The sequence below is a fragment of the Typopeltis vanoorti genome, chromosome 5, assembly GCF_054136105.1.
Source record: "Typopeltis vanoorti isolate ZY-2024b chromosome 5, IOZ_Tvanoo_1.0, whole genome shotgun sequence".
Classification (NCBI taxonomy): domain Eukaryota; kingdom Metazoa; phylum Arthropoda; class Arachnida; order Uropygi; family Thelyphonidae; genus Typopeltis; species Typopeltis vanoorti.
Genome location: NC_143553.1, coordinates 105,760,244 through 105,777,988, shown reverse-complemented (window position 1 = coordinate 105,777,988; position 17,745 = coordinate 105,760,244). Strand labels below are relative to the sequence as shown.

The window sequence follows — 17,745 nt, the reverse complement described above, 5'->3', positions numbered from 1 at the left end:
ACTAAAATACACAAAGATTATTGAAGAAAATATGAAAGAGTTTGAGAACAGGAACCAAACCTTGGAGATTCAGTGGCAAGCCATGAAGAAAACCCTGATTGATTCAGCCAGACAGGCATGTGGTGAGGTTGTCTGCAGAGATAGAAAAATCAGAACTCCATGGTGGACACAGGAAGTAAAGAGGCAGTGAAGGAAAAGAAGATAGCATATCAAAAGTTCCTGGCAAATAAGTCAGATTATGCTCTTAGAGAATACAGAGACAAATGTAAGAAAGCTAAACAATGTGTAAAACTAGCTAAAGAAAAGTCATGGGAGGACTTTGGTAAGAACATAGAAAATAAATATCAAGAAGGTGGTAAGATATTCTGGAGGTTGTTGAAGAAGCTTAGAAATAAAGGAAAGAGTGCTGTAAAAGGAGTTAGAGATGATAAAGGTTACATGAAAACAGGAGAAAAAGATAATCTTGATGTATGGAGTAATTACTTCGAAAAATTGCTAAATGAAACAAGCAGTGATAGAACAGTCGTAAAAAACACACAACAGGCATACAGTCAGGAATACATATCCATACTTGAAGTAGAAAAAGCCATCAAAGGCTTGAAATGTGGAAAGGCAGCAGGAGTAGATGATATTCGACCAGAAATGCTTAAGTATGGTGGTATAAGAGTCTTACAGTGGCTGCACTGCATAGTTCAGAAATCCTGGAAAGAGGGATGAATTCCCGATGATTGGAGTAGAGCTCTCATAGTACCCGTATATAAAAAGGGAAATAAAACTGAATGTGAGAATTACAAAGGTATTTCCCTATTGAGTGTTCCTGGCAAGATCTATGCAAGCATACTTGAGAACGGTTGAGAAGAATTGTGGAAGAAAAGCTTGGTAAAGAACAAGCTGAATTCAGGCCAAATAGAGGCTGTCAGGATCAGATCTTCACTTTACGACAAATAGTTGAGAATCGTGGGAATATAACAAAGATCTGTATTTACGTTTTGTCGATCTGGAAAAGGCATATCACAAGGTGCCAAGAGAGAAGCTATTCAATACGCTACAGTTATATGGTGTCAATGGGGCATTATATCAAGCAATACTTAGTCTTTATTTGAGTTGTGAGTCAGCAGTTAGAATTGAAGGAAGTACAGGAAGATGGTTTAATGTTAAATCTGGTGTGAGACAAGGATGTACATTATCCCCTCTTTTATTCATTATCTATATGGATCACATTATAAAGGAAAGTGGTATTAAACATGATATCAGAATTGGAGATGTTAATGTCAGCTTTTTGCTTTATGCGGACAATGTTATACTTCTAAATAAATCCGCTACAAGTTTGCAAGTGTCCCTGACTAAATTGAATAACTGTTGTAATAGATATGGTATGAAGGTCAGCAATAAAACGCAAAGACAATGAAAATAGGCAGAATCATTGAAAATGTCAACTGTGCTGTGAATGGAGGACCTGTGGAACAAGTAAAACATTTCAGCTACTTAGGCACGATTTTTAGTGAAGAAGGTAAATTAAATATGGAAAACGACAACAGAATCAACAAAGCTGGTATGGTAGGAAGTCAATTGAATAAATTCATATGGAATCGGAAAGAAATTAGTTGGAACACTAAATTAGCTGTATACAAGACAGTGTTGAAACCAGTTTTAACTTATGGATCTGAGAGCTGGGTCAGAAGAAAAACACTTGACCAATGACTAGAGACTGCAGATATGAGAGTCCTGAGAAAGATTAAAGGCATGAACAGATGGCATCAATGGCAATATCATATTAAAAACGTCGATATTAGGAAAGAACTTGACATTGTCGGCATCCAGTGCATTAGCAGAGCTAATCTCAGGTGGTATGGTCACTTAAACAGAATGGGCGAGGAAAGATTAGCAAAACAAGTGTTCTCTGCCAGGTTGGCAGGAAAACGACCCAGAGGAAGACCAAGATATAGGTGGATTGATACGTTACAATGTTCCTTAGACGATAGAAATATAAGATCTGATAATGATAATAATATTGGAGCCTTGACAAGTGACAGACTGATTTGGAGGAAAATTGTAGATAGGAAGTTAGTTATGAGGTAAATTTTTCATGTAGTACTATCATATCCTGTACACCCTTTGAGGGTACATGTCAGGAATTTGATGATGATGATGTAGTACCATCATAGAGTGATGTATACCCCTGGAGAGTACACATCAGGAATTTGATGTTGATGATACACATGATTCAGGAAGGGTAATCTCTAAGTTTCACTCCACTATAATATCACTGGTATCATGAAAAACTCAGACGAAATATTGATAGAATCATATTAAAAATAAATATATGATGAAGGAACTTGACATTGTTAGTATTCAAGAATATGTGATCAGAACTAATCTGAGGTGGTATAGTAACTTAAAACAGAATGGGAGATGAAAGAATAGCAAAGCAGGTGTTTGATGCCAAGATTGCAGGAAAATGAACCAGAGGAAGACCAAGATGTATGTGGACTGAATAATTAAACTTTTCATGTAGTACTACCACAACCCCTGGAGAGTACACATTAGGAATTTGATGTGGATGATACGATTCAGGAAGGGTAATCTCTAAGTTTCATTCCTTTATAATGTCACTGGTATCGTGAAAAATGCAGATGAAATACTGGTTGAGAAAAAATTAGCCTAATGCTTACTTCCTATCAATAACATCTATGACTGTCCTGAAGTTTACTAAAATAATTACTGGAACACAGGTATTTATGAAAAATAAATATTTATATTTCTTTTTTTCTCCCAAAGGAGAGGACAAAAAAAATCTACGTGAATTCTAATTATGAAAAATTAATAGAAAATAAAACAAAAAAAATTCTTGCTATTCAAAATGAATTCATAAACGTATCTTTATATCTTATTTTTTTTTTTTTTCATATCTTATGTGACTTAACACTGGTATACCAGCTGATTATTTAAGTTATTGTATTTCTGAGAGGAAAAAATGAATACCTAGGTAGTTAATATACAAAATATATAGTTCAATGGATTAAGGTTTACCTTTCCCTTCCATAAGTAGATCTTGACCATGAGATCCAACTAATGTCCGAGATAAATAAGGGGCAAAGTCTACCATTATTTCTCTAAGAAGAGGGCATACACTTCCAAGAGCAGCTTCTAATTTCTGAGTAAGTGTGGCTTCACGAGATGATGATGGAGTAAGAAGATGAAAGCCATCAGGGGTAGTTAAAGAGTTCAGATGAAGTTCATCTGGTCTTGCTTGCTTTATTTCTGATATATCAATAACATCTATGGATTTGGATATGCCATTCTGTGTGATATTCACAGTTCCAATTACATTTGTTTCTTCTGCAAAAGATTTTATTTCTGTTAAAGAATTGACTTCTTTTGTAGTTATTGTTTCAGTTACTATTCCAATCTCAAGCTGGTCTTCTTTAGGAATTTCATCTTTAGTATTCTCTGTTTTCTCATCAGAAGAACTTATTACCTTTTCTGATATTGAACCATTCATTATTTCAGTATCTTGAGCACTTCCACTCTCCTTTGAATCATCCCTATTTTCTTCTAAAGATTTATTTGAGACTTGATTTTTCTGGAACATATAAAAGTATGTAATTATTATGGTAGTAATAATACCATGAACAATAGTGTATGGAAAACTTTAAATTTTATAGTATTACATTATTCTCGGCTTCCATGGAGTAACAACTTACTATATGCAGTTCTAACTCTCTACAAGGTACATATCTATCAAACTTACTCTGACCACATTTACATCAATTTATTACATAACACTCACATTATGGAAAAAAGTACACTTTTCATTCTGTGACATTACTTCCAAGACCCTTATATAAAGGAATTACCAATTACTTCTTATTCACCTACCTAATATTATCATTATTATCGAAGTCCTCCAAGGAGTCAATGACTCATTGAGGGAGGTCATACATTACCCACATCAGTTACCCTACCTTTCCTTAAACTTATTAACACTATATGCACTCACTACTTCAACAGGCAAACTGTTCCAATCACTCACTGCTCTATGAGAAAAACATCTAGCTCTCATCCTTTTTACTTAACCACACAGGAACTTGACTTCCATGGATGCCCTACTGTCCTTTCCCTACCTGCACAGCCGATATCTTCTAACACCCTTTCAATAATTTTTAGGTTTCTATCAATATCACCTTCTTTCTCCATTTTTCGGTATCTGCAGTGCACATACTCTCAATCTGTTATCATCATCATATACATTCTATAATCCTAATATAGAATGTTTGTTACTTTAAATATAAAATCTTTGTTACTCTTCTTTGCACCCTTTACATAGCTTCTTTATCCTCACAGAAAACCCACGAGACAATCTGTGGATGGTAGTCCAGCTGCGATCAGTTCAAAGCTTGAGTCCTTATACATACATATCAATGTTTATTTCAGCATCACAACTACCCTCTGAATTGTAACTCAAATTTTTGCAACGTGACCTTTGAACTTCAAATTCCTATCCACCATAACATTGAAATCTCCAGTTTTATTAATTTTTCCAAGTATAATCCAGTCAAAATAATAAGTTATTAGAAATTTCATGATGGAAAATGCATTACTAATATTGAATTGGCAGCCAAAAGGCTGGAAATTCCTAAAGTTCTAGCTTATTCAAATCATTCTGTGTGTGTGTGTGTTGTGTGTGTGTGTGTGTCAGTAGAATCCCTGATTGCTCCTTTTCTTTGCATCATCAGCAAACAATTGATCATCTCATGTCAGTCCTTCCCAATATAAGTAATGTACAGAATGAATAGCAATATACTGATCCCTGGGTTATACCACTAGTCATCTATGGAAGGTACACACTCCTCATATTCCACTTTCTGATATCATCCACTGATTAGATCTGCCAACCACCTTATGACTTTTTCAAGGATAAAACAACCAGTGGCTTTCTGCCTTTAATCATTTAATTATCCTCTGCATCATTTTTGTCCATTAATGGACTAACAATAATGACGTCACAACCTTTGAGACCACTTGATTTAAAGTAAATCTTTCAACAGAAATTTCCTGTAACAGAAATTATCTTCCAGTATTTTAGCTTCATGCCTTACATTTTTGTTTGTTTGTTCATAAGCGATATGAAAATGAAATTCACTTTGGAGAATGTGTGAAGAAAAAATTTATTCAATTATATCTACTTCAAAATGAAACATCAATTCAATCGTAGTTATAAATTTATTTATTATTAGAAATCTTTGTAATCTGTGATTTTCATGTAAGTCCACTAGAATAAAATATTTTGTTTAGGTTCTTTCATTTTATTGGGAAAAAACCATACAAATTATATTTTGCCTTATCTTCAAAAAAGCATGTGCTGAAAATAATCATCTTTAAGATAACTGAAAAAATGGCATTATGAAATAAATGTGTTTAGAAATAATTGTTTTATATAATTCTCACACATCAAAGGTTGTATACCAATATTACATTAGTACTGTGGATAGGCTAATACTTTTTTTAAATATGATTTTTATATTTTTATTTTTTACCTAGTCCACAATCATTCTCTAAAGACAACACATACAACTTTACAAGCAACTTCATGGCAAGAATAGATATACTGCTTGGCCAAACAAGTCAGAAATTTGCAATTTGATTGTTGTGGCCATTATCTTCTTTTCACTATAAACAACATTCAGGTGTTCAGAAAATAACAAATAGGTGAAAGCATTCTAATTTTTACAAACAGACATTGATATATTTTCATTTATATTTATCATAAAAAAGTCTACTTTCCAGAAAAAAAAATAAAAGAAAACCAAGAATTATAAAATATTATTTTTCCTGAAGTTTTATGTAATAATGGTATAATGTGTTATGATGTTGGTGCTTGCTGGAGTTCTAAACATAGTAGGAAATGAATCTCAGACATATATAGAAATGTTGAAAAATTTGAAGTAAAGGTCAAAACTAATAATAATGGTAATTAGGTATTGGAATTGTGTTCTGAACATGGACTAGCCATTGCTAACACCACATTCCATCATAAATATGTGCACAAATTCATATGAAGAGAAATTACAAGAAATAAAAAAAGTCATAATTTAAGCAAAGGTGATAAGGAATTGTCAGTGCTCTAGACTAAACTGTTTAATCTGGCTTAGCTCTAGGTTAGTCCTAAGGGTTGGAAAGAGATAAAAATAGTTCCATTGCATAAAGGCGGCTCCAAGACCGATGTAGCAAATTAACGACTGATCAGCATATCAGGAGTTGTTGTTAAGGTACTGGAGAAGTTGGTCAAGAGCAAAATACAGGAATGGACAGATGAAAATAGAATACTGTATTGGGGGGAAACATGGTTTGTGAAGGGGTAGGTCATGCCTCAGTAACTTGCTCGCATTTTATAATACAGTGACAGCTGAGCTGGATAAAGGTATTACAGTGATATTACTGGACTTTGCAAATGCCTTTGATGGATACCACATTGAACTCTAATCAGTAAACTGCTGCACATGGGGATGAATACAGGGTTGGTGAGGTGGATAAAAGGGTGGTTGATGAAGAGATATCATCAGAGAGTAGTTTATTCAGGAGTAGAATCCATAAGAAGGCCTGTGATTAGTGATGTACAGCTACTGTTTAATTTGAACATTAAAGATATAGGAAAGGATATGAGAGGAACTGTTCAGTTGTTTGCTGATGGTGCAAAGTTGGATAGAGCAATAATTAATACAGATGATGTTAAAATTTTGCAGGACGATTTGGATAGACTGGCAGTCTAGGAAAAGGAGAATGGATATCAGTTTAATGTGGCAAAGGGTATGTATGGTTATGCATTTTGGAGTGAAAAGATTACCAGCTGTATACTACATTGATGGAATGGCTCTAGGAAATTGACAAAGCCAGAGATTTGGGAGTTAGTGGATAGGGAGTTAAAGTTTAGATGGCGCATTGCAAAAGTGGCTAAAGTAGCTCATCAGATTACTTGGTTACTGAAGAATACTTTGACGAGCAGAGACAAGTAGGTTATTATTCCTCTTTATCGAGCCTTGATAAGACCCCATCCTGACTACTGCATGCAGATCAGATCACCAGGATTTCTTGGCAATAATGATGAGGTGGGGAGGATACAGAAACTAGTGACCAAGCAGGTCTATGGAATGAACCTTATAAGAACAGGTTCAAGATTTGTGTATTATAGAAACTGGTTGAGAGGTGGAAAAGGGATAATATGATTGAGACAAATTATTGAAGGGCTTTTACAATTAATTCAGAGGAAATTTTACAGAATAGGTCTGGTGGTGGGAAAAGTAGGGGCCATCCTTGGAAGCTGAGTAAGAGTGTAGTTAGCAAGGGTGTCAGACCAGGTTTCTTGCTTGGAGAGTGGTGAATTAGTGGAATAGGTTGCCAGAGTCTGTTGTGGGTACCATGACTGTGAATAAGTTCAAAGCAAAGTATGATAGATACTGCAAAAATGTTGGATAGTGCTAAACAATGTTTAGGGCCTCCCTCAATGAGTATAATACTACATGGAGTAGTCCGTAATAATATCATCATCATCATCATCATGCTTGTTCAGGGAACAAGAACATACAAATGATCTGAAATAGAAAGTGGTCACCACTGAGCAGGTTAAAAAATGAATTTCCTATTGATAAAAACAGGAGAAATGTTTTTTTAAAAACTAAGTATTTTTACTCATGTTGATGTTTAGAGGAGAAAAGATACATCTAGGGGACAGTAGATAACTAAATTTATTCAATTATTAAGACAATATTTCACCTTAAGTCACCAAGGAATCTTCACAGGCACAAAGAAATGTGCATGTTGGCATACCAGAGAAGAGGAAGCAGTTAACTCAATGTTACAGACACCTAGTTGATAGCTAAACATACAGATAGATAAACAGACACTGATTTGTTGAGCATTCTCTTCTGAATTTGACACCTAAATAACATGCACACTGATGAGAGCTAATTTTACATTCATTCTTTCATTTACTTGCCACATAATGATTGAACTCGTTTGGGTTTCCTTTAGCTTGCAATGCCAGTTTCTACTCATACTTAGCTTTAGCTTTCCTTATAATAGGTGTAACTCATCTGGCAACATCATTATGCACATGATGTTCCTTCCACATAATCTTTTCCTTAAGAATATATTGCTTAATAAGACTGAAACACCCATTACTCCATACTTATTCTTTGAACTCTAACACATTCTAATATTGAATCACTAATGAATTTTTTAAAGTTCCTATGTACCTGCTTTGAGGCTCAGCATGTAACCTCCATACGCTTAGCTACTGCCCACATTACTACAGCATAATCACTGTTACCAACCACAGACACGTCCTTTACTCCCCTCCCATTATAATAAGTTATAATACTTGATTTTCTCCTGTCTCCTGTCACATGGGGAAGTTGTCATACAACAATTCATTATCTGCTTCATTCTTCTCATAAGATTTCACTGCCACTCAATCAACGTTTAGATAATTAAAGTCACTCATGATGATTAATTGCTTAGTATCTGTTTGGTTTATTTGCAATAAATTTCATTGTCACTAGCAAATGATCCACTAGGTCTGTAGCAACAACTTGCCATATATTTGATTTTGTTGGACTCCACCTCACATTATACAGATTCACTACTATATGCAAAACTGTTACCAACATTGCAGTCATAGCTATCTACTCTAACTGGACTCCTATCATTCGATATCATCTCCTGTGTTGTCACTCCTTACAAATTAGTCTATCTGTTACACTCAATACCAGTTAGTGTATCTACTTCTGAAAGCCAGGTCTCACTATTGCCAATTATCTAAGGCCATAACTTATCCACTAAGGAAATAAACTCAACCCTTTGTTGAGTTTATTTAGTTAATATTCCCGACAGTTGTGTAGAGACATAATACATGTTACATTGATTGTTTCGTATATTCTCATTTACAGTGTGCATGATTCACCGGGAAAACTTTCAGTTTCATGTTCATATCTGATGCTTCATTTACACGGACATCCTTACACATACTTAAATCCAAACTGATGCATACAATCAACTTTTCATCATAATCACTTAATCACTTCCATTTTAATATTGGAAGAGATTATGATGAAAAGTTGTGCATTTCAGCATATTCATATCATTAATCTAGTTGCATAACTCAGTCACTCTTATTTTCAGAATGGTGAAATTCCTCCCATCATAATGTAGTTTCTCCCAATTCTGTATTAGGTCTCACACAAAAAATAATTTTTCCAGACTCCTGATGACAAATGCATTCAAGGAAGCCATCCCTCCTATATACATCCCTTCTTTCCTTCAAACTTATGCCACACATCCAAAGATTTTCAACCAGTCTTTCTACAAGCCTACACATCAAATAGTTAGCTATTATCTTCTTAATTAGGTCTTATGTCAAGGTAATATACTCTTTTCACTTTTTCAGTTACTTCTTCCAGAAGTCCTTTCATATCTTCTTTTATAGTCTATATACTTTTATACCACGCATTTGAATATTCTAGACTCTTATTCAGAATTCAAATATTCTACACAGCCTACACATCAAATAGCTAGCTATTATCTTCTTCTTAATTAGGTCTTATGTCAAGGTAATATACTCTTCACACTCACTTCTTTCAGAAGTCCTTTCACAACCTCTTTTATACTTTTTATGCTTTATTTATATATAAAAAAATTTAATTCAAAAATCACACAAAAAAATCTTTCATATTCACTTTACCAACATCCGTGGCATCAACAGCAACTTAAGTGACATGCATCATTATTTTCAGCCATCCATATCTGATGTTTTGTTTCTGACTGAACTCCAAATTTGTATTCAATCAACCACAACTCATGTTAAGGGTACAAACTGCACCATGTATAACTCCTCCACAAGGGAGGTGCTTGTGCTTTTGTACATTCTGACATTCCTTGTCAAAGGATGCATAACTTAGAATCTCACCTCATTTGACTTCATGTGGCTTAAAATTTGTTTGCAATATTTTGTTTCATTCCTCTACTACTCCAGCCATTCTCCCAATTTTGAAAATTATTCCAACCTCTTTGATTTCCTTTGTACAGAAGCATCCTATCTTCAAAGATCAATTTCATTCAGTCAAAACTTCCAAAGAATGAAGTCATCCTTCTTGGCAATTTCAATGTTTAAAGTGAAGCTAATTGGCTCTTTTATTTAAGTCAATGTCCACAATTCTAATTGTCTCCCTTCTTTGAATTTCACTGACCAAGCTAGAAGAGAGGTAGAGATTTTTTGCTGTAAGCAATGATTTAAAACTTCTGGTAGGAAGATTCATCTTCCTACCAGAATTCCTGACAATCATCTTTGCTCATCCAACACTTTGGATCTCTTCTTAACTACTTCTCGTTCAAGATATCCTGTTCACGTGAATGCTCCTCTTGTAATTTGGTTAAAAATGTCATCCAAGTTTCATTTCTGGTGGAATGTTCTTCTTTTGGCCATTTACCATCTTGCATGCTCTAGCATTATAACAATACTAAGTGGGAGGACTTAGGCAACTTTTACTCCTCCTTTCCATGGTAAAACTACCATTTTCATTCTTTAGATACAGATACTTGTGGTGAGCTTGCTACAAAAATAATCCATATTGGAATAGAAACTTTCATTCCTGAATCTGTTCAAGTTTCGAACCCATATCTAAATCATGGCACACCAGGATGTATGCCAGGGCTGTCCAAAAAAAGCCTATAACAAGTGGCTTGAGAGCAAAACACTAGTTTCCTTCCCAGCTGCTTGCAACAACTGTAAAACCATCATTAAAAGAGACCAAAATCTAAATTCAACAAGGATAAATGTAAACTTGCTGTTTATGATACTGGTGGTTGTGCTTTCTGGTCCAACTCCAAAGCTGTTAGGCACAATGTGTCCACAGTAAAGTTTGGTGGTGGAGGAGTAACGGTGTGGGATGAATTTAGCTGGTTTGGAGTGGGACCACTGGTAGCAGTCCATGGTTCCATGAAGGCAGCTCAGTACGTTAATATTCTGGATAATCAAGTGCTGCCTACACTATGGAGTTTTCATGGAATGGACCCCTGCCCCATGCCACAAAGCTGCAGCTGTTATGGAATGGTATGAAGAGATGGTGTCAAATGACTGCCCTTGCCTGCACAGAGTCCTGACCTCAACTCCATCAAACACCTGTGGAATGAATTGGAGTAGCAATTGAGGTCCAGAGCAGCACGTCCTCAATCTGTCACTGAACTCAGTGCCGCTTTGATGGAGGAATGGAGACAAATTCCAATTGATGTCTGTCGCACATTGGTGGAAAGCTTGCCTCAAAGGGTGCAGGAGGTGATCAAAGCCAAAGGTGCACATACCTGATATTAGGGTTCACCTGCTGGTGTCAATTGTAAATTGCTAAAGTGTCTGGACAATTATTGGCAAATAAATATATGCTCCAATCAGTAAATGTCACATCTGGCACTGGAATATCACCATGTATATGGTACACCCCCCCCCCCCCTTGGGAAATGTTCATTCAGTAATTCAACTATTTGATTTAGTTTTTTTTATCTCTCCACCATCAGCACTTTTTAAAGTGCTCCTTTCACAGTCATTCCTACTTTTACTTGCCACATAGCAAAAGAACTCCTTAGGATTTCTTTTCAACTCATCAGCTAGCTTTCCCCATAATGATCTTTGGCCTTCCATACCATACTGGCCACCGTTCTTACCTGCATCTTATACTACTCATGGAAATGCCGATAATCTTTTTCTTTATAATCTATCCTCCATCACCTTTTCTTTGTGTGCAACTCATGCTTAAAGACTATTCATCCATCTAGCTACCAACTAATTTATCCTTGACACCAGGTATACATTCAGATACTGCTTTCTTCAAACACCCCTTGACCACTTCCCCTGCACCAACACCTCTCCTCTCCAAATTCTTAAACCACTGCTCTGCTGAAAGCTGTCATAATGACCTGCTTTGTACTGCCACATATATCCCTTCTTAATAGAAAATTCTGCATGTCTGGAAATCTCCCAGGTCAAGACTACATGATCACTTTCCCCAAGCGAAGGTAGCATAACCAGATTGGTAAGTGTTAAGTTCTCTAATGTAATGAAAAATATAATGTAATAAAAAAATTTCTCCGTGGCAGAGAACTGAATGCCGGCTTCCTGCATGATAGGCATCACTACTAACCACTATACTATTGATGAACTTAACATCATCTGATTACTCTTCTTTTGACCCTACCCACACACAGAATTTGCTTGCTATACGTTCTTCTGCCTTTCGTGTGTGTGTGAGAGAAATATATATATATATATATATATATATATATATTATTTATCACCAAATATATAATTTGTTTCTAACAGAACTACCATCTCCTTTACTTTTCTTCTCTACTTTTCAATTACATTCTAAAATTTTTGATTTTAGCCACTAGAAAGCTTGAAGTAGTAACATGGCCATCAACTGCATGTAATTTAATCTCCATACCATATAATATCCTTTTCATAATTAATTTCACCCACCTGATTATCATTACATAACATCATGCCTAATTCAGTGCTTTTTAATGCTTTGATATTCAAAAGTTAATTCATACTCAATATCTTTGTTAGTTTATAAAATAGCATTATTTTGTTCATTGCAGTAAGTTGTCTTGTTAACAATCCCACAATCACTCATCTTTATTGCTCCTCTATTATTCTTGTGAGGTTTTGATGCCATTTTACAGTGCTACTTTAATATAATTGTACTCCAACAAAATATCAGGTAATATATCAAATACAACAAATACACTAAAACCAGTAGTAACTTAAAAACTAATTCTTTTAAGAAAATAAAACAGATAAACATCACTAATTTCCCAGGAACACACAATACATTGACCTTTCACTATATAGCCTCAAACCCAATGTCCTATTATTTGACTTTTTTTTTTTTTTTTTTATTTATTTATTTTTTTTTTTAGCTGTCCTACTTCGGCCAAACAGGCAGGACAGCAAATATCAGAATTTCAGAACACAAGGACTACACCCGGTTTCACCAATACAGCCACTCCGGTCTTGCTGACCATGCTCTGGATACCTGCCATAGAATACGGTGGAAAAAAGCCAGGATAATACACCGTAGCAAATACAGATATGAAAGGCTTTTCATAGAATCAGCTTCAGCCCTAAGAAACGAACCAAACCTCAACAAATTTGGCTGCATGAGACTTCCTCAAATTTGGGAAACCTTCATCAGAAGACCTCCAGCCCAATCGCCCAAGAATACCAACATCTCCTGTTAGAGGGCACCATCAGGACTTTAGGAGAAATAATAGCTTAATTCTTCTTACTCATTTATTGTTTGTGCTGTGCCTGCATGCACGTATCTTGTACCTAAGTTCTTGAAAATGGCAGCGTGACGTTGCCGAAATATGTATATCCTAGTACGTTGTAATCTCCTGAAATAATATAGTGAAAATGCATAACCAACGTCTAAGCCTTTCCACGAGTATTATTTGACTTATTATTACTGTATTTTTGTAGTATCCCTTAAGTGCAAAAAAATGAGTCAGACATTCTTATTTAAATTTGCCATTATTATTTAGATTGCGGATAGCCAGATTCCTAAAAGTGAGGATTATACCCAGTTTTTAAGGAAGGATATTGAAGGGATAATACATGAAGTTAGCATCCAGTGTGGGCAGGCTTGCAGAAAACTTCTAAAGACATGCCGCTGTCTAGTTCTTTGTGACTAGATGAAATATTCATTGCTTGGAAGCATGATTCTTCTACCTGACAGCAGTTCCTTCATTCTCTAAATTTGCTCAGTCCTATCTTTTATGAGGTCCACATTGGAGTTTCAAAATTTTTAATGGGGAGAGAGAGAAATTCAAATTGCACAAAATTTTAAGAGGCCAACAGCTTAGAAAAATGAACAAACACATTCTGAACATGGAGATATGCTATGAGAAGGAGGTTTTATTCTGATGTGAATCCTATACAATAATGTAACAGGTATTTCCACAATGGATGTTACATGAAAGAGATACTCTGAGAGCTTCTTTGATTATGTTTCAACTAGCAGGTCTCCTGAAGGAGTTTTTAAAGACTTTTTCAACCCTTCTGGATAAAAAGAATGACATTTTCTATAATTGGACATTAGCATGTTAACTGATATAGTTGTTTTTGGCTCTTGTTCTATTGTTATTCATTGTTTTGAGGTTTTCTTGGTTTTGTTGGATCTGTGTTAGAGCCCCAGAGAAAATTAAATAAGATTCATCATCATCATCATGCGTATTAAGGATTTAGGCCTAGCATGGCCTGTTCTGGCTTTAGAAGTCATCGTTTAAGAGGACGTCCTGATTTTCTTTTTCCTAATGGCTTATACTTTAAGGATTGTTTTGGTAATCTTACCGTATTCATTCTTTGAATGTGTTCCATCCATTTATGTTTATATTTTTTAATTTTTTCTATTGCTGGTTCTTGATTTAATTCTTTCATAATTTCTTCATTTCTTTTGTGATCAAATAGGGTATACATTGCAGTTTTTCTTATAAACTTCATTTCTGCTGTTATTAATCTTTGTTTTTTTGTTTTATTGTCCAGATTTCACTTCCATACATTAAGACTGGTAGGGCTAATGTATTGTATATTTTTAGTCTGGTTTGTTTTTGAACTAGGTTTGGTTTAAATATAGAGTTAATTACACCTGATATTTTTAAATATTTTGCAATTTTTATGTTTATATCTTTTTCATTTTCATATGTGATCATACATCCTAGGTAGTTAAATGAATTCACCTGTTCTAAGATCTTGTTATCTATTACTATTTTAGTTCTTGCTGGATCTTGTCCTTTAAAGGCCATAGTTTTTGATTTTTCTGTTGATATTATCATACCATAATCTTTGGATATCTCATTTAGATCTAAATGAGCTTTCTGTAAGTTATCTTCAGAATTTGTAATTATTATTTGGTCATCGGCAAAGAGGAGAGTGTTTATGTTCACTGTAGGAGAAAGTTTAATTCCTTGATGTGAATTTTTATTCCATTTTATTATTATTTCATTAAGTAGATATTAAAAAGAGTTGCTGAGAGGGGACATCCCTGTAAGACCCCTTGGTTTATCTTCTCGTATATGATAGCTCGTCATTTAATCTTATTTGTATTTGATTATTTTCATATATACTTGTGATAGCTTTTAGGATATTATTTGGTATTTGTCTTTCTTTTAATATGTTAAATAATATGTTTCTTTTAACTTTGTCAAATGCTTTTTAAAAGTCAATAAATGCAATATGTGTTTCTAAATTGTATTCTCTTCTTTTCTCTATTATTAATTTTAGGCAAAAGGCTGGGTTTATACATGATCGTCCTTTTCTAGATCTATTGTGTACTTCTAAAATAAAGTTAAAACCTGCTATATATATATATATATATATTGCTCATGCAAAACCCTACTTGCCCCAGACCTCCTTTCCCATTGTTTCATATGTATCAATAACTCAAGCACTTCATATAATATATTACACACACACACTATATTACTTATGCAAAATCTTACTCGTCCCAGACCTTCCCTTCTCATTGTTCGATATGTTCCAATAAGTCAATAGGAGTTCTATAAAATGTTTAGTGATGTTTGCATCTGCTTTTTCTTAAAAATATTACATTCAGAAAGTTATTAATATTAAATAAAACATCATATTTTGTTCTTGTCCACACAATTCATCACTGGAAAATTCTTCGCAAGGAAATTTGAAATCCTATGGTCATGTCATTCCCATTTATGAAAAAAAAGAAATATTTTTCAGTAAGGAAATACCGTGAGTAGACATATTACTAACTATTATAATAATGGAATTAACTCATGCAAATTATTCTTTATTCGTAGAATTTTCACCTGAGCATCACAGGCATCATCAGTACAGGTACAAGGCTAATTAAACAATAACTGTTATATTCACAAAGCACCACCTAAGTAGCTAAGGTTAAATTTCCTAAATTTATTTAATTATTATTATTATTTATTTATTTATTAAATAATAATTACTTAATTATTCAATTATAATAATTTAATTTTTTTTTTTTAAATAAATATATATATATGTGTGTGTATACAATTATATGTTAGGAAAGATTTGCTGCTTTATAAAGTACTATCTCCCACAAGTGGGAAAGACGTAGACCATCGGATCTGTTTAGGTTTGGGGAGTAAAGTAATGTTTCATATGTTTCTTTGTATAGCCGTTCCATTAGGAACTGACTTTTGTGAATGACTTTTGTCTTGTTCCACTTAACTCTATGTCTCATGTTGATGGCATGTTCTGCAATTCCAGACTGTTCTTGTTCAAGGTACTGGATGTACGACTGGTGTTCTTCTAACTGGACCTGAGCAGATCTTCCTGTTTGTCCGAAATATGATTATCCACACGAGCAGGGAATCTGGTAGACGCCTGGATAGCTGAGATATGGGAGCTTGTCCTTTGGAGATATTAGGAATGTGGAGATTTTTCTGATGGGTCGAAAAGCCACACAGATATTTAGTGGTTTTAGCACCTTAGCTATGTGTTCACTAACCCCGTGTACATAGGGAATAGGTATACGTGCAGGTTCTTCTGTACTTGAAGAGGATGCTGGAGCACGACTACTTAAAGCTCTTTTTATGAAGGACTTCTTATAGCCATTGGATATGAAGGAGGAATTAATATACTGTAATTCTTTTTTGTAAAAGTTCTTCTAAAGAACAAAAGGAGTTGGCTCTATGAACTAGTGTTTTTATAGTACCTGCCTTTTGGCTGGGATGGTGATGTGATTCAGAGTGGATGTACTGGCCTGTATGAGTCTCTTTCCTATAGACTGTGAATTGTAGATAACCATCTGGTTGGCAAAGAATCAAGAGGTCTAGAAACGCTAACTGCTTATTTACTTCTACTTCTAGGGTGAACTGGATCCTTGGATGAAGTGCATTAATTTTTGAGAGAAACTGTTGTAGTTCTTCTGGATGCCCTTCCATATGGCAAAAATGTCGTCCACACATCTGAACCAAATGTTAGGTCTGGGTGTAATGTTGTCAAAGATATGCTGCTCGAAATGCTCCATGAAGTAGTTGGCAATAGCAGGAGATATAGGATTACCCACTGTTGTCCTTAGCTACTTAGGTGGTGCTTTGTGAATATAACAGTTATTGTTTAATTAGCCTTGTACCTGTACTGATGATGCCTGTGATATCATGACAGAGAGGACTTATTGCGAACGTGTAACCTTAGCTACTAGTTGGTTTACAACGTTTTTTTATGTTCCTTTCAATTTGCATTTACTAGTTTTTATGTCTTTCCGTAAATGCCTTGAAAAAGCCAGACAGTGCTGGTGAAACTGGTAGGCTATAATGTAAGTTTGTTTGTAAATGGTCAGTATTAAATAAGTTTGTATTTTAATTATAAAATGACCAAATATGTTTAGTTTATACATCTACAATGCCCTAAGAATCCGTGAGTAAAAAGCCAATACATTTAAACAGGGGGCACTCCTAAACAGAAGCAATATACATACATACAAATAGCCATAAATATAAGAAAAAAGTTACATCCCAATAAACATTTTTATCAACAAAAAAAATTTATGTCGCACGAAATAAGAACACTTAAAAAAAGTCAGTAAAAACATGGTTAAAACGAACTGACGAGCAAAAAACAAAATAAAAACAAAATTTCCCGATCTGTATTCATTGACAAAAAACTCGAAGTTATACAAGTTTTTTGAA

General features: G+C 34.5%; 1 protein-coding gene across 1 annotated transcript in view; it reads right to left on the bottom strand.

The window, feature by feature from the left end:
- rg (A kinase anchor protein rugose) overlaps positions 1-17,745 on the bottom strand; it is a 1,380,990-nt gene that overhangs the window by 673,952 nt on the left and 689,293 nt on the right. The window contains exon 31 of the mRNA XM_090393458.1: positions 3,031-3,583. Coding sequence (XP_090249584.1) covers positions 3,031-3,583 — 553 coding nt within the window. The remainder of the gene's footprint in view (positions 1-3,030; positions 3,584-17,745) is intronic.